Source organism: Uranotaenia lowii, chromosome 2 (genome assembly GCF_029784155.1).
Source record: "Uranotaenia lowii strain MFRU-FL chromosome 2, ASM2978415v1, whole genome shotgun sequence".
Classification (NCBI taxonomy): domain Eukaryota; kingdom Metazoa; phylum Arthropoda; class Insecta; order Diptera; family Culicidae; genus Uranotaenia; species Uranotaenia lowii.
In genome coordinates, this window is record NC_073692.1 from 155,174,951 (window position 1) to 155,200,210 (window position 25,260).

Genomic DNA, 25,260 nt, shown 5'->3' on the forward strand with positions numbered 1-25,260 from the left:
CACCGGTCGGTAGTTCGGAAGGAAACACAAACACGCTAACTAAATTTTCATGTCCTGTTTATTACAACTTACGTGTCTTGTGTGGGTGTGTAGTGTGTTGCTGCTGCTGCTGGAGGGCCGGCCGGCTGATGCTGGGATGGTTGTCCGATGTAGAATCTTGGGTTGGTGGGTCAACAGTCTACTGTCCACAGTGTTGGTTGGCAATGGGGGTTAGATCGCCCTCGTGGTGGAGCCAACATTCGTTGTGGTTGCCCTGGATGGTACACGCAGGTGTAAAACACCGCGTGCTCCTCAACAGAGCCTCGAGCCCGGAGGGACACGTTCGAACTTTCACTAACCCGTTTGAAGGGATCGAACAGTGCCCTCTAGGACCGGATGTTGACGACGATGTTGTTGTATTTAGGTGGCTGTGGCGGCTGATCGCGTGGGAAACTGACTTTCGTTCGCTTCTCACGATGCCCGCCGGACTTGCAATTCGAGTCCGTGCGCAGGCTTTTCAACGGAGAAACGGAAGCAGAAGTTTGCTCACTGGCCCGTTTGACTTGGGCAAACTGGAGCTTTGTCGAGTTAACTCTCCTGACCAAAACTGCTGGGTCAAAGCTCTTGACTTGAACCGCTGGATCAGTCTTCTGGACCAAAATTACTGGGTTGAATCTCTTAGCCACAAATACTGGGTCCTGGTGGATTGAGTATGGGGTTAGGATGGGGTTTACAGCAACCAATTTGTAGACTTACTTGATTCGCTCTATTCGTTAGCTTTGAATATCTTTTCCACTAATATGAACTTTAATTCGACACTTTAAATTATTACACGTGCACGCTTGTTTTGGCAACTATGGTCACTTTGTAGCTCGATGTGAACCGTGTGCTGGTCGAAGGTGGAAAGGATATGCGAATCTTAGTAAGTGATTAGCTGACCCATCTCAACCCACACTTCCGTTTCATTTTCCACCTGACGTTTTTCCATTGCTCTTTTGCTTCTCATCGGGCAAGTGTTTTGTGTTGTGTCATAAGTGTTTGCATGCGCTAGCTTCTGTTTTTGAATTTGGAATGATCGTTATTTTTAATCTCCTAATTTTATTTATTTATTTGTTGTTTTTAATCATAGAGTAGGTTTTATTAATAAATTCTCTTACAAATTGTGTTCTTATTTAAATTCAAATATTGGCGGGAAGAATTATCGATACTTAATCGATTATGATAACTACCACTGAGCACTCAGATTGAGTACTCCAAACTGCTTGCTCTTCATGGGTATGATTGGGCGAAATACCCCAATGGTAACACGCTCATGAATAAGGCAAATCAGAATCAGTAAAAAGTAAGCATTCCGTTGTTGGTTCGATAGAATTCAAGCGCTGGTTTCACTCGGCGATCGTCATCTTGTGTAATCAATGATCAGAGTGCGTGCGGAGGATGATCGCTAAAGGGCAGAGCTATCGAAAACGAGGCGGATAAAAGTGCGTTTTGCACAACTGGATTTGCGAGTAGGCGGGCCGACCATGATCTCAGCTTTACGCTCAGAGGCGAATCTACCCAGCAAGCCTCTATAATAAAACAAACAAACAAACAATCTCAGCTTTACAGTTTAGTTAATACCGTATTTGTTTTCTCCCTTCGCTCAGTGTTCCACCGTAACCGACAAAAACAAACACAAATCGTCGCCAGTGTATTGCTACCTCACTCACTCACACGCTCTCTCGCAACACTGACAGAATTTTCGGGTCACTACCGCCCGATGGCAGTGCAACACCAGGTCAAAACCATTACAACACCGTCCGAATAAACAAACAGTTTGACAGCACCTAGTGGTGCACCAGTGCAACACTCGGCATAAACAAATACGGTATAAAGTAACGTCAACGGGGGCATCATGCAGCACTTTTCAACTTCAATGGCTTCTAAAAACTTAATGTGCATAAATAATCACGTCGCTTGTACATCAAAAGTTTTAACGTTGATGGGACTTGGAGTTGACGTAGTCAGAAAAATTATTGGTTCCACTAGTTATTTTTAAATTTACAGAAACATGCAATGATCACTCTTATAAGAAAAAAAGGTAAGTTGGAATAAACTTTGTTTCTAATGAAAAATCAAATAAAAACGTTTGCAAATGTATAGTTTATGATATATTTGTGATGTTTATCGCAGTATCAATAGCAGTAATTTTTGGTTTTGTTTTGTTTTTAAAGAAAATGCACAAGGGTGTTCCATACATTTAGGGGTAAAAAAGACTACAAAAATTCTACTAGCTGAAATAATAAAAGCTAATCACGGTGTCTCTGATGGAACGATTTTATTTATCGAAAATTAGCATCGCTAATTTTTGCACCATTCGAAAGATGGGACTTCCCCCTTTGATTTGAGCCCAAATTTGAAATAATCCACCGGGGGGTCTAGAACATTTTATTTTTTTGAAGATTTTTTAACCTTTTTAACGGTTTTTTCAAAGACAAAATCATACTAATTACTGTGAACACTAGCTAGTGTTTGGAAGGATGAAATATTGAAATTATTTAACAAACTCCTGATGCAAAACAATCATATTCCAGCATATGGAAATGAGATTTGAAAGGTGAATCTTTGATTTGTTCAATTTTTAAATTTAAAATGAAATGTAGTGTAACTTAATTGAAAAATTCAAATTTTCAGAGTTTAAAGGACCGCGTTATTAATTTTCTTAACAAAATTTAAAAGGTTTTTTTGTCCAAAATACCTATATAATTTGAAAAATCTTTCATTTAAAAGAAGTGTAAAAATATCAATATAAGAAACTTAATTATATTTTTTCGGGCAAGATTACTTCAGTTGGACAGATTGAACTGCTGTATCAACTTTCTGCGAAACAATATCGCTTACATAAAAAATCATTGCTTACTCTCGCCGTTTTCTTAGTGTTTGGATGTCGATCAACATGCAGCGAGCCTCATATGATGGAAGACGGTGTGTAAAATAAGTTTGGAATTTAGGATTATTCCTGAATCTCTCACTTTCTTACCTCTTTCTACATCCTGATTTCCTAGTGTAAGAAGTGTTTTCGAAAAAAAATCAACACTTTGTTTTGTGTATAACTTTTGAATGCATAGATGTAAATTGATAAAATTTTCAGCGAACTACCTGGTAATGTAATTATATGTGCAAATTTTGGTGATGGTCTGTCAAGTGGTTTTTGAGATAGCGAAAGTTTTTTGACTTTAATATTTGGGCAACACATGCGTCATCTATAATGCATACTAATAATCACCCTTTTTACAAATCAAGGCATTTTTGATTACGTTTTCTGTTTCCTGAAGCTTTCAAAATAACTCAAAATTTTGAATTTAGTCAAAGTTATAACATACTAGCTGATCCCATACGAACTCCGTTTCGCTTTCAACTTGGAATGTGTCATGAACAGTTTGTATTAAAGTCAATTGACAAGCATTTCCAGATGCACTTCCGAATTCATTGTTAAGTTATAATTGCAAAAATGTTGCACGATCTGAGTGGCTCAATTATTTCTTGCGGATGGCATATTGGCGCGTTTCACATGTGCGTTTCTTAATTATGTTCGCCGGCCGGACGCATCGGAGTGTCATCGGCTTATGTGTTTTTATGCGTGCTTAAATATGTTTCTCGGGAAACTCAAGATTATCGCAACATCTGAACATAATGAAAAGTTAATTGCACCAACAAAGATGGTCTTTTGCGAACTATGATTTACATTTTTCAAAACTGAACATAAGATTTCATATTCATATTTCACATTACAGACTTTTTGGGTGACATTTGTGGAATAGTAAATAATAAAATGTGGTATATTACGATAAAGTATCAATCGTTCTTCAATTAAAAATTTATTTTCGCTTTTTAAATATTATACTTTGAACTTTTAACTAAACTAAATAATTCAGTTTATAGCATTTATCGGTAATGAACATTAGAAAATATGTGCAAATTGTTTCAGGTTGCATTGGAAACATTTCCATAAAAATGAAGGTTTTTTGTTTCAAGGTAGGAATGGTTAAATAAATCGCGTAAAGTATTCATCATATCAGGGCATTTTATTTTTTTGTTGCTATTATTATTATTATCAATTAAAAAGTATTTGGACAGTTTATTTGGAGTCTTTATCATTTCATACGTCAATACTGATAGCTTTAATATGCTTTAGCATTCATTTAGCAGATTTAGATTTTCACTTGGGGGCCGTTCAGATACCACGTGGACAGAAAAATGAAATTTTTGACACCCCTCTCCCCCTCCGTGGACAAGCGTGGACATTTAGCAAACCCCTACCCCCCCTCCCCGGATGTCCACGTGGACAGATTTGAAATTGTTTTTTTTTTTCAAAAACACTACTTTTTGCCTATTTGTTATTGGAATGGCCGATTGAAAAAAAAAGAATTAGCTTTACCTGATATAACATATTTTTTAAATTTCTTAATAATCATATTTATTACTTGCTTTCAAGTGGCTTTTGATTGTTTAAACTTGAATTGGAAAGCATTGTAATTCTATGATTCAAACAGTAAGTATGTCCACGTGGACATGACCCAAACCCCTACCCCCTTTTCGTGGACAAGCGTGGACATTTCCATACACCCCCCCTCCCCCTAAGTTGTCCACGTGGTATGTGAACGGCCCCTTGTCTAATCGTTTTTATATCAATGGAATTTATGTGATAGTTTTGATCGTTTTGTTGTTTCGTTTTTTTTTATACATAACACGTTTTCTGCAAGAAATAAACAACAAGAAAAATTTTGCTTGCTGTTAAAAGTTGGATAATCCTTTTGAATTGCTGTCAACTTTGGAAGTTTCGGGTGAGATCAATTCATTTTATTTTCCTCATTTCAAATGCCTGTTCCATTTATCAGACACTATGTTGAAAAGAAAAATGAGGAACGCTAGTTTTTCATTTTCCAGGATGCATACGAGTTTTGGCCATGTTGGTGTAACAAGAAGAAAAAGATTATATCATATGCATATCAATGTGTGTTTATATGTGTATGTATTCCTCTTGGCACTGAAATCTTTTAGAATGAAAAAATTCTAAGGATTTCGGTGCTGTATTAATAATTTCTCTGCTCTTTCAAATCTTTTCAAAAGCGAGCAATGGCGCTATAACCATGGTCGATGACCTGAGATGAAGGTACAGGGATCCAGAATTAAACAGTGTATGATGGTTAAAGAAAAATTTCTTTAATTACTGTATTGTTAAATTTTGGACTTAATGTAGAAAAACCTCATTTCCATCCCCTGAAGGAAGAATAGCAAGGCCTAACACCAAGGAGCATAGAAATATCTTAGCATCTATGCTCCCAACGAATTAATAAAAAAAAAACATGGGAACGCATGGTACTGTTGTCCACGTTTCTTCCTCCCCTGGTTCCAGTCGTCTCTGCGTTCAATGCTGCACAGTGGGCCCGGCCTTGATAAGATGAATAGTAAATGTATTTTTACTATTCACCGGGATGCTGACAAGATCTGGCTGTGTACGTATCATAAGCATAAGCATAAGCAATTGCAAAAATGTTGCACGATCTTTTTTTCTGTCGTCTGCTACTAAAGTTTGAAATCAGGAATCAATTGACCTTGCCAAAAAACCCCGTGTATAAATTTTGACTCGATCATTGCATAACAATGCAATTATTGCCAAAAAGTTAAACCCCTTTCGGTGGCTTCTTATTCAATCTTTGATATCTGGAATCAATTGCCCTTCTCTCAAAACTCTCGTGTGAAAATTTCCAAAGCAATCCATTGCATAATAACGTAAATATTGTTAAAAACAGTGAAAAATTAATTAATATGAACGACCCCTTTCGTCGACCCCTGGCAAAACATTTGACACCTGAAATCAATTACCCGTCCCTGAAAACTATCGTGTGCAAATTTTCATCCCAATCCGATGTATAATAACGACGATATTGCAAAAATATTGTAAGGTTAATATGGACGACCCCCTTTGCCGGCCACTTACACTGAATTTAATACCTGGAATCGATTGCGCGGCACTCAAAACTCTCGTGTAGCAATTTTCATCTGAATCCGATGCATAATAACGACAATATCGCATTAACAGTGAATAGTTAATATGGACGACCCCTTTGACCGACCCCTGACTTTAATTTGGATAAGTGAAATCAATTGTTTGTCCCTTATAACTCCTATGTGCAAATTTTCATCCCAATTCGATGTATAAAAACGTCAATATCGCTAAAATATTGAAAAACTGATATGGACGACCCCTTTTGCCGGCTCCTTACACTGACTTGGATACCTTAAATCGATTGCACGTCACTCAAAACTATTGTGTACCAATTTTCATTTGAATACGATGTATTTTTTTTTGTTTCGATTATAGTCGATTATAGAAGATGCCATTTTTTAAATGAAGCTTAAGGGGGGGGGGGTAGGGTCTAACACTTTCAAAAAATCGATTTTTTTATTTTTTTATTTTCTTATTGGAAAACATTTCAAGAATGTTGTGTCAAATTTTCAAGTCAATTGAAGCAAAACTGTAGAAGTTATGGGCCTTTATCTCCTCCTATCTAATACTGCAAGAAAGCAAGAGCAGAAACTTCAAACGCGTTTTTCTCGAAAGCACATTTTTAAAGCCCGTGGACATCGTCATTTGAAAACTACTTATCCGATTCTTTTCAAACTTGGAACATGTTTTCTACATATAAAATACCAGACCCCAACGTTTTTCTTTTTCGATTTTTTTACTTTGAGGCGATTTTACAAGTGAAAAATGGCGGATTTTTAGGTGAAAAATCGTAGTTTTTACTTCAAACAGCCACAAAAATTTCATAAAAATATTTTTAAGTTAAATAAAAACGTTGGGGTCTAGAAAAACATCTATTCAAAATATTTTGCTCTGATTTTTTGACTTCAGATGATTCTGTGCTGAGATACAGTGTCCACCGCAAATCTTGTTTTCTAAAAGGCATCCTCGAAAATGCTCCGTCACCGGCTCATTTTTCAATATTTTTTTACGAAAAAATTACTAAATGTTCTTTTAACAATGCTTTATATAATGCAAAAAATTTGAATACATTTGTTTAAACGATAGCTCTAGAAAAAAATCGTGAAACTGGTGTTTTTTTATACTCGTTAGACCCTACCCCCCCCTTAAGAAAATATAGCTACTTGTGATATAGCTCAGTTGGCAAGTCTGTTGTCTCCTGAGCCGATGTCCGCGAGTTCGAGCCCAAGAGTAAACATCGAACACAATACGATGTATAATAACGTCAATATGGCTAAAACAGTGAACAGTTAATATGGACGACCCCTTTGTCTGACCCTTTACACAAAATTTGACACCTGAAATCGATTGCTCGTCTTTCAAAACACTCATGAGCAAATTTTCAACACAATCCGACGAAAAATAAAGTCAATATCGTGAAAACAATATTTGTCTTGTGTGGACGACCCCTTTCAGAAGAATCATCCGAAAATCTGAAAACATTTTTCATCATTCCTGGTCCTAATGAGCATCCATGCCAAATTTCAGCTCTCTAGCTCTTGAGATGGCTGAGTCTATAGAGGACAAACTAGCAAACAAACAAACCCACAGAAATTGCTTTATATATATATATATATATATATATATATATATATATATATATATATATATATATATATATATATATATATATATATATATATATATATATATATATATATATATATATATATATATATATATATATATATATATATATATATATATATATATATATATATATATATATATATATATATACATATATATTTATATATATATATAGATCCCATACGAACTCCGTTTCGCTTTCAATTTGGAATATGTCATGAACAGTTTTTATGAAAGTCAATTGTCAAGCATTTTCCAGATGCACTTCCAAATGTTAAGGAATATTTGCAAAAATGTTGGACGATCACTTTTTCTGTCGTCTGCTACTGAATTTGAAATCAGGAATCAATTGACTTTGCCAAAAAACTCCGTGTATACATTTCTGTACCTATCCGATACAAACTCACTCAATTATTGCAAAAATAAATTTAACAGTTAATATTAATGACCCTCTTTTTTCGCTTTATACAAATATTGAAATCAGAAATCAATTGACCGTCACAACTCCAGTGTATAATTTTCGACTCGATCGTAGCATAACAACGCAATTATTGCCAAAAAGTTAAACCCCTTTCGGTGGCCTCCTATACTATCTTGGATATTTGAAATTGATTGCCCGTCCCTGAAAACTACCGTGTGCAAATTCTCATCCCAATGCGATTATACATAATATCGCAAACACAATTATTTTTTCATGTGGGCGACCCCTTTTGTCGACCCCTAACCCAAATTTTGTTAATTGGAATCAATTGTTTTCCTCTAATAATTCTATATGCAAATTATCATCTCAATCCGATGTATAACATCGACACTGAATTTAATACATGAAATCGATTGCCCATCTCTTAAAACTCTCGTGTACGCATTTTCATCTGAATCCGATGGATAATAACGTCAATATCGCAAAAAAAGTGAATATTTAATATTTTATGAACATTTTCATCTGAATCCGATGTATAATAAAGTCAATATAACTAAAATACTGAAAAGTTAATATGGACGACCCCTTTTGCCGGCCCCTTACTTTGAATTTGAAACCTTAAATCGATTGCACGTCACTCAAAACTATCGTGTACAAATTTTCAGTTGAATACGAATTATACATCGTCATTATCGCAAAAACAGCGAACTATTAACATCGATGACCCCATTGAATGACCCCTTACACAGAAATTGATACCTGAAATCGATCGTTTGTCTTTCAAAACACTCATGTGCAAATTTTCATTATAATCCGATTGATAATCAAGCAAGACAATGGAGCTTATTCTGAGAGTCACGTGACGTGATGTGAAAAATTTCATATCGTTGTGCCGGCTCCAAAAATCACTCTAGGCTTGAAGTATCAGCTCATATGTCCTGTGATCGATTTTTGGAGCTTATTCATACTAACGTTTCTTCTCTGAAACATTTCCTGGAGTCATGATTAAGAAGTGTAATTTTGTCAGTCACGTCACTCGATTTGCAGAATATCCCCCAATATAGCAAAAACAGTAAACAAATAATATGGACGACCATTTTTGCCGACTTCTAACTCGAGATTTGAAACCTGAAACAATTGAGCGTTCCTCAAGGTTCTATGTGAAAATTTTTTATTTCAATACAATGCATAATAACGTCAATACTGCAAAAACCTTACACAGTTTATATGGGCGACCCCTTTCGCAGACCTCTGAATTAAAAATCAATTACTCGTTCCTTGAAACTCACACGTACCAAGTTTCCATCTTAATCCAATGAATTTAAGCATTAATATTGCAAAAACAGTGTAATTATGGACGACTCCTTTGGCCGACTCTTGACCCTGAATTTGAAACCTGGAATCAATTGATCTTGTGCAAATTTTCATCAAAATCAAATCTATAATAACGCCAATATCGCAAAAACAGTGAACAATTGATATGGACGACCCCTTTTGCCGACCCCTTCTACAAAATTTTACAACTGGAATCGATTCCCAAGCAACCCAAAGTCTCATATCTACTTAAACTCGTGCCTCCCAAGTTCGAATTTCGCTGAACAAAGGTTCCAAAGGGAATTGGTACCGAATTTTCTCGAATGTGTACATGAAAGTTACAAAAGGTTCCTCAAATAGCCTTCTATGGACATGAAGTTCCAAAAAGTTCTTCAAATAGCTATTTTTGTGACATGTCAATCGCATCCACACAGTATAAAAGTTACAAATTAGGTTTCAAATAGCCTTCTGTGAACTTCAAGTTCCAAGAAGTTCCTCAAATAGCCTTTTTTGTGACATGTCAATCGCACCCACACAGTATAAAAGTTACACATCAGGTCTCAAATAGCCTTCTGTGAACTTCAAGTATCAAGAAGTTCCTCAAATAACCTGCTGTGAACTTCAAGTTCCAAGATGTTTCTCAAATAGCCTTTTTCGTGACATGTTTATCGCATCCACACAGTATAAAAGTTACAAATTAGGTCTCAAATAGCCTTCTGTGAACTTCAAGTTCCAAGAAGTTCCTCAAATAGCCTTCTATAAACTTCAAGTTCCATAAAGTTCCTCGAACAGCCTTTTTTGAGACATGTCCGCCATTTCATGAATATGGAATGTGAACGAACATCACCAAAGGGCATATAATAAATAAATCATTTTTTGGAGCTTGGAAATTGTTGAAATGTATAATTTATTTTGAAACTTCAACTCAGAACAACTTAAAGCTAACTCGCAAATGATTGTTTTTGAAAAGAGTAAATATTTTGACTTTATAAAATTTCGTCCAACTGTATTTACTTACCACGAATTTGTCACACATAGAAAGTCAGTTGAAGCAGTTCATTAATTTAATATCAAGTTAAACTCAAGAATTTGTATAATTTTAAGCTTAACAGTTATAAACATGGAATTCCATTTTTTTAACCGATATTATTATAACCGATGATTGATTTATATGCCGTTTCGTAATGTTTCTTAGTAATAACCAACATGCGTCTTTCTGCTGGCCGCTGGCTGCTTTTGCGGGTATTCTAGGAAGCTTATAACTACTTCGAATTTTTGCTGCCGGCAAGGCAACATCTAGGCGTGGCGTCGTGGCAGCGTTTTTGGCTATCATCTCGGAGGATCGGGTTCAAATCTGGTACCAGGACAGATTTTTTCCATTAGGTTATTTGATTGCTTGAGTAAGCGAATCAAATAAGGCCGGAACAAATTTCAAATCCTTCTTTTGTCACTCGGAGTTGGAACATCGCGAGGGGGGGGACAATAAAAAATAATGCGAAAAACAAATAAATTGGAATAAATTGCACGAAAACTTGTATGCAACCAAATTGCATACTATATAATTGCATAAAACCTATAAATCAAGTATTTTTTTATCGAAAAATTCAATAAAATCAAGAATTCAAAATGTAAATTAACTTCCATCTTTCAAAATTTGGTTCTTGGTCTTGTAATCTTTCGGATATTTGAATTTTTATTTGAAATTTACTTAAAATACTTCATACTTTATTTATTCCCCCCTTCGGGATTTGGAAATTTCGAAGGGGGGGGGGGGGGGGTGACAAAAGAAGAAATTAATATTTGTTCCAGCCTAATTGTGTAGCAGAACTGGCGTGCGTGCCGGCATGTATCGCTCAAAGTTTAAAACAAAGCAATTAAATAAGATCAATTAGGGGAGGTGATGGAAGGAATAAAGATGGATGCCGAGAAACCGTCAGCACCACATGGGCCGGTAGTTACCAAAATAAGAGAGGAGAGGAGAATTATTTTTTGTTTTTGTTGATTAAACGTTTACTTGTGGGCTGAATAGAAGGCCGTTCAAATTTGTAATGGAACTTCAAAGTTTCAATAAGAACTTAAATTTTGGGCTGAATAAAACGAACTTCAGCACATTGATTATGCTGATTAAGCTGTGTTCGACCTTTTTAACGAGACTTTTGGTTGCTTGGGTTGTCCGTTCCTTAAAATCCCCGTCTGCAAATTTTCATCTCAATCCAATGCATAATAACGCCAATATCGTAAAAACATTTAAAGTTGATATGGACGACCCCTATGGCCGAACCCTGACCCTAAATTTAATACCTGAAAGCGATTGCTCGTACCTAAAAACAGTCATGTGTAAATTTTTATACCAATCCAATGTATAATAACGTCACTATAGTAAAAAACACTGAACAGTTCATATGGACGACCCCTTTTGTCGACCCCTGACACAAAATTCAATACCTGGAATCAATTCTCCATCCCTCAAAACACTCATGTGCAAATTTTCATCGCAATCCGATGTATAGTAACGTCAATATCGCTTAAACAACATTTGTGTTGCATGGACGACCCCCTTCAAAAGGGGTCATCCAAAAATCTAAAAACATTGTTCATCATTCCTGGTCCTAATGAGCACTCATGCCAAATTTCAGCTTTCTAGTTCTTAAGGCGGCTGAGCCTATTAAAGACAAACATACAAACGAACAAACAAACAAACAAATAAACGGAATTTACTTTTTATATATATAGATTTAGTCGATTGTACTCCTTCGGCACAAAAACAATATAAGTATTAGACTTTTTATCACTCCACCACAGTTTCTGCGTAATGGCACGATTCCAGATCCAACTTATACAAATTATAAAACTTTGTACGATCTATTGAAGTGCTTTGCAGAGAAAACGATTGCATTTGGAGGCAGTCTTCTTTGTATTTTTAGCCACAACACTGAGTATTTTGCAGTTTCCGCAGATCGTTAGCGTCCTCAAGTACGAGTCATTAAATTTCTCAATTTTTTCTCCAAAAAGTCTCTCTCGAGACTTGTCAACGAAAATTTTCTGTTTAGAAACCTGCCAGATGACCGCTAAAGTTTTCGTTCTTCTATCCATCACGGAATTTTTAAAATACCTTCCCACTAGTAGTCCAGACTTTTAATCGATAATTAGCTCACTATTGGATCCCCCAGGACTTCTTAAACGATTAACCATTTGAACTTTGGTCGAATAGTTGATTTCCAGATGTTTTAGGGTCTCCCAATGCAACTTCTCTGGATTTTTCTCGATCCTGTCCAAAAAATTTTGTCATTAAACTTCAGTATTGGACGTTATCTCCAAAACCACTTAACAGATTTTCACCAATTTTTTTACATGTAGAGGAGAGTGGGGTATCGTGGGCCATGGGGAAACGTGGGCCACTTTACATATCTCACATGTGTGTAGAGATAAAAATCTCGAACCAACTGTCATCGTCGTCGCTTTGCGTGAGCACATATATTATATGTTGTTGACTTAAATACGCATCATATGCTTCTTTTATTTATCAAGCTAAAAAAAATTAGAAAAATCTACTTTCATAATTAAAAATACAACCGCTAATTGCATCGATGGGGAATCTAAAGTTCATAACAAAAATAAGCTCATACGCTTATGATCTTAGTTTTGTCTTGATCTTTCACGTGGAAAAGGAATTTTTGATGAAACATCAATAAGTCACACAAACGCAACCAATTTGCAAATCATAGCTTATGGGGAATCGTGGGCCACACATCTTGAACCACCTATATTTTATTTTTTTTATACATATTCTGAACTTAAAATACGTTTTCCCTATCTGTAAAGTTTTCTTATGCCAAATGAAGAGTTATGAAAAATATTTTGTCCATCTATATAAGGAATTTTGCCAAAACGTTCGCGAGCCAGGTTTTGGAATCTATTCGATCATACACAGCTCTCTTTTTTATTTCATCATCTGAAATTGCTTTAAAATAACGAAATGAATTATGAAATCACAGTTTTGGGTCAACTCATAAACTTTGCATGTTATTTGGTCAATTTGGATTTAGTGGCCCACGATTCCCCACCATTTTTCAAAACCCAAAAAATATTGCTTTTTTTAAAACAGTCAGAATTTGGGAAAAACAACATATTTAAAATTAATAAAAAAATACCTTGTGATACCTTGAAAATGTAGAAAACGATACCATTTGTTATTTTCATTTTATCTTCGCAGGGCTTGTGATATAGCTCAGTTGGCAAGTCTGTTGTCTCCTGAGCCGATGTCCGCGAGTTCGAGCCCAAGAGCAAACATCGAACACAGTTGTACCGGATAAGTTTCTCAATAACGATCCGCCAACTGCAACGTTGATAAAGTCGCGAATGCCATAAAGATGGTAAAACGACTATAATCGAAACAAAAAAAAAATTATCTTCTATAATAAAGAATTTATGGAACAACGAAAAAAAGTGGCCCATGATTCCCCACTCTCCCATATACATTACATTATTAGGTAGCCTCCCTGAGAATTTCATGAATTTGTAATTTTGTATTTTTTTTCGAATGCAATCCTTAATTACAAAATTGGAGATGATCGTTTTCCGCTAATAACATTGAGTTTCATTTTTTTTACATTTAATTCGAGTAAACTTTCCTGACACTAGATGAAGAATATGCCTATTTCATTCTGGAACAAATTCATATCTTTATGTTTTTTTTATTTCCAAATGTAGCTTCATGTCGTCGACATATATAAGTATTTTAAGATGTTTAAGGATGAAGGAAATGTGGTTTACGTACAAAATGTGAGCCTTGTGGAACACCTGAAGTGACTTGAATGATACTTGACTTCTTTCCATTAAATTTCATTATTTGTTGTCTATTTGTTAAATATGATTCAAGCCATTTCAGAAGTCCTGAATCAACTCCAATTTTTTGCAGCTTATCAAGTAGCATCGGTATATTTCTACGATCAAATGCTTTGCTAAAGTCTATATACAATGCCTCAACGTGATTTCCATTATCCACTGCATTCAGTGAATAATCTACGAATTCAAGTATATTTGTAGAAGTTGAGCGACCTTTGAAAAATCTGTGTTGTTTGGCTGTTATTCGGTTTTTTGTTTTAAGGAAACAATTTTCATTCAAAATTGCCTCAAAAAGCTTGGGAATGCAAGAGATATTAACAAACAGATAGATTTTACTATTAGGTAATCAAAAAGACAATGACTTCAATTTTATCCAGCATTTCTATTTTTATGATAACTAATGGTTATTGATTTAATGACCAAATAATATGTAGATACCAATTGAAACTGATAAATATACCGCATATATCCCAAGAAATACTGATTGATTTATAAGATTCTCCAGGTCTCTTATGAAACTAAAAGTTGGTGTTGTAGGCGGTTATAGAACCTAAAGTGTTGTTTGGGATGTTAGCACATATATTATAGGGGAGATAAAGGCATAACGAGCACCCAGGGTATAATAAGCACTACTCTTTTCTACAAAAGTACCTATTTTCTTAAATAAATTTTCATGAGGATTTGTTTCGTACTTCCTATAGCATTAATTTTTCACAAAAACAGGAATCTCCTTATCATCTTTTCTGAGATATTTAAAAAAAATCAGCTAGGTTCTCAAGTAACGAAAATATTATAAGTTTTGAGCATCACGAAATAAGCTGTTATGATCTTAAAATAACCTTGATCTATAATGTACGCACTGCAACATCATGTACACATTGTTTCTCAATTTTTACAATAATATTTTTTTTTTCACAATTATGAATTTTAAAACACGTTTTTGCTTAAATTTGTTGACTCGAGGGATATAGAGCACCACTGATCGAAGCACGATGAGCATTTTGTGCCGTAGAATCTAGCAGTGAATTAAAATTGATTTATAGAGCCACAACTTGACTAGGTTACATCCGACGATTTAGCCTATTGGTAAGGTGTCGGAGAGGTAATCAAAAGACTACAGTTCGATTTCTGTTCAAGGTGATTTTTTTCCATTTACAATTCATGATCGATTTTTTTGATTGTTACATTATACGGCTAGTAGCATCATCTGCCAAACAAAGCACCAGAAACATAATGTATGAGCGTGTGTGAATTGTTTGAATTCTACAAACAGACCTAGATTATTTTGTTATTGCTTTGTTTGATGAATCTACGACTCACCTGACTTCATTGAATTGAATTCGTTGCTAGATTCCCTGGCAGAAAACGCTAATCGTGTTCTGATTAATGGTGCTTATACTGTCCCAGGGGGGGGGGGGGGGGGGGGGGGGGCTGTTTCTCATTATGCCCCTACAGTGGCTGGTTTTCAGCTTATGGCAAAATTTTTAAAAATGCATTATCTAGTTTTTCAAGTTTCAGCCCGTTAGGAAATAGGCTTTTAAAGTGTCTGAACACGAAACAATAATGTAACCTCCATGTTATAGCTATTTTCTATGGTTAAATAAGCGTTTTTCTTAAGGGGCCATTATGCCTTTATCTCCCCTATATGCATAGCATATACAATATATATGCTAAGCATTTGAATATTTCAAACGATGCGATGAGCAATCTGATAACAAATCCCATTGATTGTTTTTTAAAACCAACATTGTTCAAAACAGATGGAATGATGTTGAAAATGCGCTGCTGTAAAAATAATACATGCAGACAATCAACTCATGAATTAGGCAGAGCAGAATCTGTAAAAAGTAAGAATTTCGTTGTTGGTTCGCTAGAATTGAAGAGCCGATTTCACTCACTTGCTTACATTAGGAGTTGGAACAAACTTTTGCTCTTATTGTGACGATTTTGGTGGACGGGTTTGGAAGTTCTTGGCGCCCACGTGTCAGGAATTTTGTAGATTCACGTATGTACTTTTGAAGCCGAAAGAAGGGGAAAAAATGTGCACAGTTATTTGTAAAATCCATTGAGGACTGCAGCTAGGCTACCCAAACAGCTGAAATTCGGACAAATCCCAGGTTAAAAATTTTACTTGGCAATGGCTCGATGGAATGTTCCAGCCAAATTGAAATTTGTTATTTTTCCGGCAAATTTTATCGAAAATTTATGATTCGGCAGGGCATTTGGCAAGCTGTGACAAGTTTTGTTAAAAATAAGACAATGACGTCGGAACTTTACCAGAAAGAGTGTCACCAAAAAAGAAATTGTGTTGTTTATTCGATCCCACGACCATCCCGTAATGTTTTGGCCAAATTTGGCTAGCTTTGATTACAGCAAAAACGTTTTAGAATGGTATTCAGAGAAGGGGATCCAGTTTGTTCCGAAAAACCTCAACCTAATCAACAGTCCCCAGAGACTCAAAGCACAGGGAAAGGTTGTCAAAAACATCAATCAGATGAAGACCTGGTAGAATAAGATAGCTAAAACGATGGACGAAGAAGGTGTGCGCCGCCTAATGAGCCGTGTAACAGGAAAAATTCTAGAATTCTTTCGAAACCGTGACGAATAATTTTATACATAATTTTTCTTAAAAGTATGAAGAAAACGCTACATTTGCATAGAGAAAGATATTGGATTCAATAATAAACAACTGAAATACGAGCAATTATTTTTGTTCCAATTCCAATTTTTTGCATACATTTTTTTTTGTGGTCGTTATTTCAATATTTATGATATATCTGCACCAAGTCAGATAAAAGTTTTTAATCATGATCTATTGTTAGTCTTTCATAAACTCCGTATTTTAAAGCTGATTGCAGTTACAGTTCTTCGAATCAAACTTGATTTAGATTAACAATTATGAGGTTCGTCTTGAAAGTTTTTTTTTGTAACTTGGTTTTGGCATTAAAAAAAACTTTGTTTTATCTTTTTTTTTAAATGAAACAAATTATGATGTCAGTTTCTGGTTTTGATTTTTCATTGAAATCGCGCAATTTTCAATTCTGATTATAATATTATAATTATTATAATTATTATAATTGAATATGCAGTTTGTTATTCCTAATTGAGGCTCTAAGAGCCAAAGGGGTAATAGTTTCAAAATGATCAATTTTGAGTTAATACTGTCAAACCATTCTTCATATTTCAAACTTCATTTGGGGATTTTTTTTTGGATTTTTGAAATTTTATTGACATACGTAAAACATACGAATGAAAAATACAAATTTTCAAAAAATGTATGGCAAATGACTAAACACAACAACCTCAGAGCAAGTTTTCTCGGAATTAGGCTCTATGCAATTATTTTAAGGTTGGCAGAATTCACGTATTCATTATTGTATCCATCATTTAAAACGCATATCGGTGCATAGTTCTTTACTTTGCTGATATTTTTTTGATTTTCCATTCCCTATTTCCCCCAACATTTTCCACACTGGTTTTGACAGAAATGAAGATGATGATGCCTAACTTCAGGGGCAAAATAACTCAAATGAAATATAGATTTTTGTTCTAGATAAGTGGATTAAAAAAAGGTTTTGTCAAAATGGGTTACCGTTCAAAGCAGTTTGAATTGTCTTCGTTTTTTTTGACAAAATCATTCACCATATTGCAAACTTGTGGATGCTTGCTCATCACTAATTGAAGTGATACCAAACAACCCTTGTCATGTTATAAAATTTGACGATTTTTGCTTCAAATAACTGTTTTATTATATTTTTTGTATATTCAAGCTACATAAAGTAAATTGACCTTAGGTTTGCTTTGACGCAATCACGCAAGGAATGTGTTGGTTCTGAAAGGAGTCCCCATTCATCCCATTTTACTGTATTTAATTTCCTGAACTTATAAAAACTATATTTGAAGGCGTTTTAAGACCCAATTATAAGATAAGCACGGTTATTGATATTTGTTTCTTCAAAGTAAATAATATTTGCGCCGTGAGCTGAAGTGCCGCAGCTTAACATCCAAGGATCCACATGTTGCCGACAACTATGCGCTAACTGATGTTTTGAATCGTTCCAACGGAAAAACTGAGCCATTAGCGAAAATGAACAGTCGAATACTGTCCCGAAAATTCATCAATCAGCTGTTTTTTTGAGAAAAGAGGCTTGAAAGCCAAAAATCCACCCACAAGAGAGTTCACATCTCACTCTCGTCATTTGTGGAAAACGAAAAGAAAATTCTCCGTCTGTAGAGTTGGAGAGAGTTTCCGAGTCCCTACTCTCTGTGGATTCCATTTTCCTAGGTCAGGTGGAAACTTATTGGGCTGTTCGGATTCAGTGGGTCAGAATCTTCGCGTCTTCCAGCAAGATCGAATGTGGGTGAGCTTCTTCCAGACTTCTTGGGCCGATAATCGTCCAGATGTAAACATTCGTCATCCGGAGACTACTCTGGGCTCATTTGCTAAGTCCATGACGATGGCGGATGGAGCACTTGTTTATGTTTGTTGCTTCAAGCCTCTCCCCCGCCCTCGGTTGGAACCCTCGATGAGTGGATGAGTTTTGTTCGGGCGTGGGTGGATGGCTCGAGTATATGGTGTAGCGATAATATTTCGAGCCATTTGCTTTCCTTTCCGTTTTCCGTTTTCCTTCCCTGGGAAAGTTTCCGTTGGCCAACTTTCACCTTGTCCGCTTGGTTCAATTTTTTTTCCTCGGGCACTCGCCGAGGCTCGAAAGAAGGATAGAAGCGTGTTGTTGGATTGGAGGGTTTTTCGGTCTGCATCAAGAGTAGTAAATTTTTTATTAGCATTGGAAAAACAACTGCCGTAACACCTACTTGAAATTTGATGGGTGTTTTTCTTTGAGTTTAGAAGGTTCAATTTTTAGAAGTTGCGTTTGCTGGGTTACGTCTGCAACGGATAGCTTTTTTCCTATTTTTCTGGCACTGTGTCGCTGGGTAGCTTTAGACACAGTTCTTTGGAAAAAAATAGAAAAAATAAATTCGTAAGCCAGATAGGGTATTTAAATTTAGTGATTTAGTTTATGCTTTAGAATCACAAATCACGACTCAGATTTCGGACATAAACTTGTTATTGAGTATTAGAATTTAGAAATTTAATCTATGCCAAACAAAGGTTTCAAAATTTAGAGTCATAGAATTCAAATGAAGAATTTGGCGAAAATGTAATCCCGACTTTTTTTCCTGCTCTTGGTCGCCGAATGCGGATGGCCTACACACTGCAAGGTAAATTCTGCTATCTGTACCCTTTCTGCTACTGTGGGATGGAATGGGCCGGGCAGTGTAAACTGAGTTGTGTTTGTTTTGAAAAGGTTTACCATTTCGGAGGAATTTGATTCATTAGGTAAAATGTTTTTTTTTCCTTTCTTGCTCTGGACAACAAGCGGAATCGTTTAAAAATAAATTTTTGTCAAGTGTTGTGATTGACGTAGGTAAAAGTAAGATATAAGAAGGTTTCCGGCAAAAAATTGTCAAAAATGATTAGGCCCAACGAGATTGGAAAACTTTTTAATCTTAAAAAAATTCTGGACGCACTTAAAGTCCAAAAATCTTTTCGGTAGGTATACATTTTGTTGCTTGTGATAATGTACACTTTTTCAAAAAAAAAAGTTTAATTTTGGCATTCAATAATCTTAAACAGAATAGTTTACGTGGTTTTACAGTGAAATTCCCGTTACAATAATTTTTTTATTATCATTTAGTTCTTTTTTTCCTTCACCTATTTGATACAAACTTTGCACAACATTTTAACCATTTTAACTTTTAAATTTTGATACACTTTGAAGATTAACTTTCCATTCGTTTTGTTTCCAATGTTCAAAAAAGGAGGGGATGGGAAGGGAAAAGGATGGGCTCCATAAAAGTTTTCAGGAATAGTTCGTGAGCCCTTCCCGCATTGAAAGGGGGAAAAGATGAGGAATCCATTTCCCCGCCATGATGAACATTCCGTGATGAAAACCGGGGGAATCAGAATTAAAACAATTGTAGGAGGACAAGACCAATCGGATTTTCATCTTCCAACAATTCTCCATCGATTCCATCATGTAACAAAATCTAGTTTAGTCGCGTTGTTGAGTCATTGACAAAATAAATTTTTTTTTCGTTCATTTTGACATGGAAACCGTGCTTAAACAACGAACGTCACATTTAGCTCCATTTGTTGGATAGGTTTTCGAGTTATGGCAAATATTCGTACGCAAACAACCTTCTTGTAAAATAAGGTCCATTTTGCTCGATAAGTTCTCGACTTAAGCCAAAAAATAAATTAAATCGGGGAGGGCCTTCCTTTCTCCTAAAGACTGTATTCGAAAAAAATGTAACTCTTTCATTTGTAAATCGCTTTTGAACGGATGGATGATTTTCAGTGATACTACCTTGTTATGTAATGTTTACATGTGCAAAATTGTGTGGCGATCTGTTGAGTGGTTTTTGAGATAGTATCTAATGAATAAATTCATTGACCAAAATTTTAGGGCAGGATCGTAAAAAATCTTGAAAAGTCCCGTTGAGAGACCCCAAAACTGCTGGAAATCAACTACTCGACCATAATTCATGTGGTAAATCGTTCTAGAAGTCCTAGAGGATCTTACAGTGAGCTTTAATTTGAATAAAAGTAAGAATAATCGAGGTATGGGAAGTGAGGGGTTTAACAAAACGTCATCTGAACCTTTTGATTGGAGAAGTTGTAAAGCAGCTCAATTTTTCTGTCTGATTCGCCCAACAGACCAAAAACAGATCAAAGATCGTGTCTAAATGAGAAAAAAGCTGTCCACCGACAAAATAATCCAAGTACGATGGTGAAATGGTGCGCTAAATGGTAAACCCAATAGAGGGGTCTAATTTTGAAAAATTTCGTTAAGGAAAACGATACGAACTGACAAGCTCCACCTAAATGTTCCAGAGAAGAACGAGAAGAAATATTTAAAAAAAGTATATCGAGTACTAAATTATTTTAACGAGCTGTGAAAAATGCAAACCGATAAGTGGTACATAACGATTAGCACAATTAACGGCCAAATACACATAAAAAATGCCTACAAAATCCAATAGCACTTTCGAAAGTTTCTCAAAGTTAAATACCATGTTTTGGTCGGATGGAGCCGTGGTATTATGTGATTACTGTGCAGAAGTGATAAAAAGTCAATAGTGTTGTTTTCTGGCAGAAGGAGGAAAATCTGCTTAACTTGTCATAACTTCGATGAAATAGACAAATTTGAGTTATTTTAAAGATGAAGCTCCAAGAAATGAATAACGTCGACAAAAATAGCTTCGATTTAGAAAAATACAAAATTGGTCAATGCATTTATTCATTAGATGCTATCTCCAAAACCACTCAACAGAATGCCACGAAATTTCGTACATGTAAACATTACATAACAAGGTAATATTACTGAAAATTTTAACAATTTTCATCCTTCCCTGTTCCTATATCCGTACAACATGCTCTGCCATGCCATATTAGGTTCAATTTACTAAATAAGTATTCGAGTGATGGAAAAAATGTAGGAGAGCTCGCTCCCTTTTCCTATCTCTCCACAGGAAGGAGCAATTGATACCAAATATCAATAAAAACCTTTTCCGTACTCCAAAATCCTTCCTAGCCAAATCTGGTTCCGTTTGCTTGAATAGTTCTCGTGTAACGCAAAATAATTTTTTAAATGGGAGCCCCACTTCTCTCTTTCTATCTTCTCAATGAAAGGTCTCTTAACGAAGGGAGGGTTTTTAAACAATCATAGAAATTTGGCTGGTAAACGGTGGATAATGTGCAACACGAGGCCCCATAGTGGTCATATCACCTCTTATTCACAACTCCTATCTCTACCTCCCCGCGGTGCCGGCTGGGATGCGAGTAACCTAAGCGGAGATCGGGTACCCAACCCCGGTGGATGCTTTGGTCGCATGCAGACTGAGAAGGTGGCCGCACGCGTCTGTTCCCCAGGTCAGGGGCGGCTCAAACAGCGTCTGTCTTGCAGCAAGCGGTTGAATTTATGAAATGCGGCTCCCGCCAGCTAAGTCCAAGATGGCAGCCCCATCGCGGGATAGGGACTTTAGGCTAACAACCTACTGCTCCTGATATCTTATATTGTTACAGAAACTGAGAGAAGAAATAACCGAATTGGAACTTTGGCAACGACTTTTAGCATGAAAACACGGACTAGAATTGGAACTTGGAATGTTTTGACCCTTGCCCAGCCAGGAAAGCTGGCTCAACTTGCTAGAGATATTGGGACTGAGCGAAGTCCGTTGGCCTAACACTGGAGAACACAAGACACAGTCCGGGCAAGTACTGCTTTACTCTGGCATACGAGGAGAACATGCTACTCGGGAACGAGGAGTTGGTTTCCTGTTAAGCCCGCAGGCCTACGCGGCCCTCATTAGATGGGAACCGATAAACGAAAGAATAATCGTAGCCAGATTCAGAACACGGGTTAGAAACCTTACAATGGTCCAGTGTTATGCGCCAACTGACGTTGCCGATTTGCAGGAGAAAGAGCAGTTTTACAGTCAATTGAACAGCGTGGTTGAGAGAATTCCGAAGGGTGACATTCAAATCCACTTAGGCGACTTCAACGCAAAGATTGGCTCCGATAATCAGGACCTTGAGCGCATCATGGGGCTCCATGGCCTAGGACAGATGAGCGAAAACGGAGAGCTGTTTGTAGAATTTTGTGGCAACAACAACATGGTGATCGGTGGATCGCTCTTCCCCCATCGACCAGCACATAAGGTCACTTGGGTATCCCGAGATGGCCGAACAGAAAATCAAATTGACCACATCTGCATCAGTCGAAAATGGAGAAGGAGCCTTCTTGATGTCCGCAACAAACGAAGCGCAGACATTGCATCTGACCATCACCTCGTCCTTGGCGAGATACGACTGAGAGTTGCGCGTGTCCAACGGCGCGAGGAGAAAGTCGGGTGTCGATACGACGTCCGCCGGTTGGAGAATCCAGATGTGAAAAGTGCATACGTTGAACATCTAGAATCCCGAGCCTCGGAGCTGCCGACAGACGGAACAGTCGAAGAACAGTGGTGTGGAATCAAGAATGCCTTTATCACGACGAGCCATGGTACTCTCGGTAAAGTTTGTGGAAGACGAAGTGAATGGATGTCGGATGAAACCTGGAGGATGATCGATGATCGGAGAAAGGCGAAAGCCGGAAATGAGCAGGCATGTACCGAGTCAGCCAAAGCAGCCGCCCGCTTACGATATGCGGAGCTGGAAAAGGCAGTTAAACGAGCTTGTAGACGAGACAAGAGACCCTGGACAAACTCCCTAGCCGAAGAGGGAGAAAGAGCCGCCGCCATTGGAGATATCCGATTATTATATGATATTTCTCGCCGCCTTAGTGGTGCAAGGACTAATGCAAGAATGCCGCTGAAAAATCGAGCAGGTCAGCTGCTGACAGATCGAACAGATCAGCTCAAGCGTTGGACTGAGTATTTTGATCAACTTTTCCGAGTTACAAATAGCAATGGCCAACAGAACCCGCAGCTCGAGGCGCCCACAGTAAGTCGCATTAATGGCGTCAACTCGGAAGCGCCCTCGCTGGCCGAAATAGAAGCGGCAATCAAGGACATGAAATCCAACAAAGCGCCTGGAATCGATTGCATTCCTGCTGAAATGCTCAAAGCCGACCCTGCCTTGTCAGCACAAATGTTGCACCGTCTTTTCGCTGACATTTGGGATACTGCAACATTCCCGGCCGACTGGATGCAGGGTATCCTCGTAAAGGTCCCAAAGAGTGCGGTAACTGGCGTGGCATAACTTTGATCTGTACAACCCTCAAAGTACTCTGCAAAGTGATCCTGAACAGGATCCAGGAGAAAATCGACGCTACACTCCGACGGCAACAAGCTGGATTCCGATCCGGACGATCATGTGTGGACCACATCACAACGCTACGAATAATACTGGAACAAATCAACGAATTCCAGGACTCTCTTCTGCTGGTGTTCGTTGATTTCGAAAAAGCATTTGACCGACTGAACCACGAAAACATTTGGGCTGCTCTTAGACGACGAGGGGTCCCAGAGAAACTAGTCTATCTCATCGAAGCACAGTACGAGGCATTTTCGTGCAAGGTCTTGCACGACGGTGTCTTGTCCGAACCAATCCCGGTAACTGCTGGAGTGAGACAAGGATGTATTTTGTCACCGCTGCTTTTTCTCATCGTAATGGATGAGATCTTGACTGGATTGATTGACTGTAGACCAAACCGAGGATTGCCGTGGAATCCTTCAACCATGGAGCAACTGAACGACCTTGACCTGGCAGACGATATTGTTTTGCTCGCCCAAACACAACAAGACATGCAGAGCAAACTCGATGACCTCACCGAAAGCTCCAAGGCAGCAGGTCTCAAAATCAATGTCGGAAAGACCAAGTCGATGGAAATCAATACAGAAAATCGTTCCAATTTCGTGGTAGCTGGCCAACAGGTTGAGACAGTGGAGTGCTTTCAGTATCTTGGTAGCCAGATTACGCCTGATGGTGGTACCAAGAAGGACATCGAAACCCGGATCAGAAAGGCCCGATTTGCGTTTGCGAGTCTTCGAAACATCTGGCGGTCACGCCAGATCTCTCTACGAACTAAGATCCGAATCTTCAACTCAAACGTCAAATCCGTATTGCTGTACGGGTGTGAAACTTGGTGCACATATGCGGTGACGACGCGAAAACTGCAAGTTTTTGTGAATCGCTGCCTGCGGAACATCATCCGCGCTTGGTGGCCTGGCAACTGGATCTCAAACGTTGAACTTCATCGCCGGTGTCATCAAAAGGCGCTAGAAATCGAGATTCGAGAACGTAAGTGGAGATGGATTGGGCACACGCTGCGAAGAGATGAAAACGAGATTTGCCGAGAGGCGCTTGACTGGAATCCAGAAGGGCATCGAAGAAGAGGCAGGCCCAAAAGCTCGTGGCGGCGTAGTCTAGCCGCTGAAATCCGCACAGTTGACGAGAACCTTGGCTGGCAGCAAGTGAAGACGCTGGCTCCGGATCGCCAGCAGTGGAGATCTTTTATCTCAGCCCTATGCGCCGGTCAATCGGCGCTGGACCCTTAGGTAGGTAGGTATAGAAATA

The 25,260-nt window shown here is 37.5% G+C and overlaps 1 protein-coding gene across 1 annotated transcript in view; it reads right to left on the bottom strand.

Moving 5' to 3' along the window:
• Window positions 1–365: 365 nt before the first annotated feature.
• The window catches only part of LOC129741988 (uncharacterized protein K02A2.6-like), a 59,089-nt gene continuing 34,194 nt past the window's right edge, over window positions 366–25,260 (bottom strand). Inside the window, exon 5 of the mRNA XM_055733832.1 lies at window positions 366–677. Within this exon, the coding sequence (XP_055589807.1) occupies window positions 366–677 (312 nt within the window). The remainder of the gene's footprint in view (window positions 678–25,260) is intronic.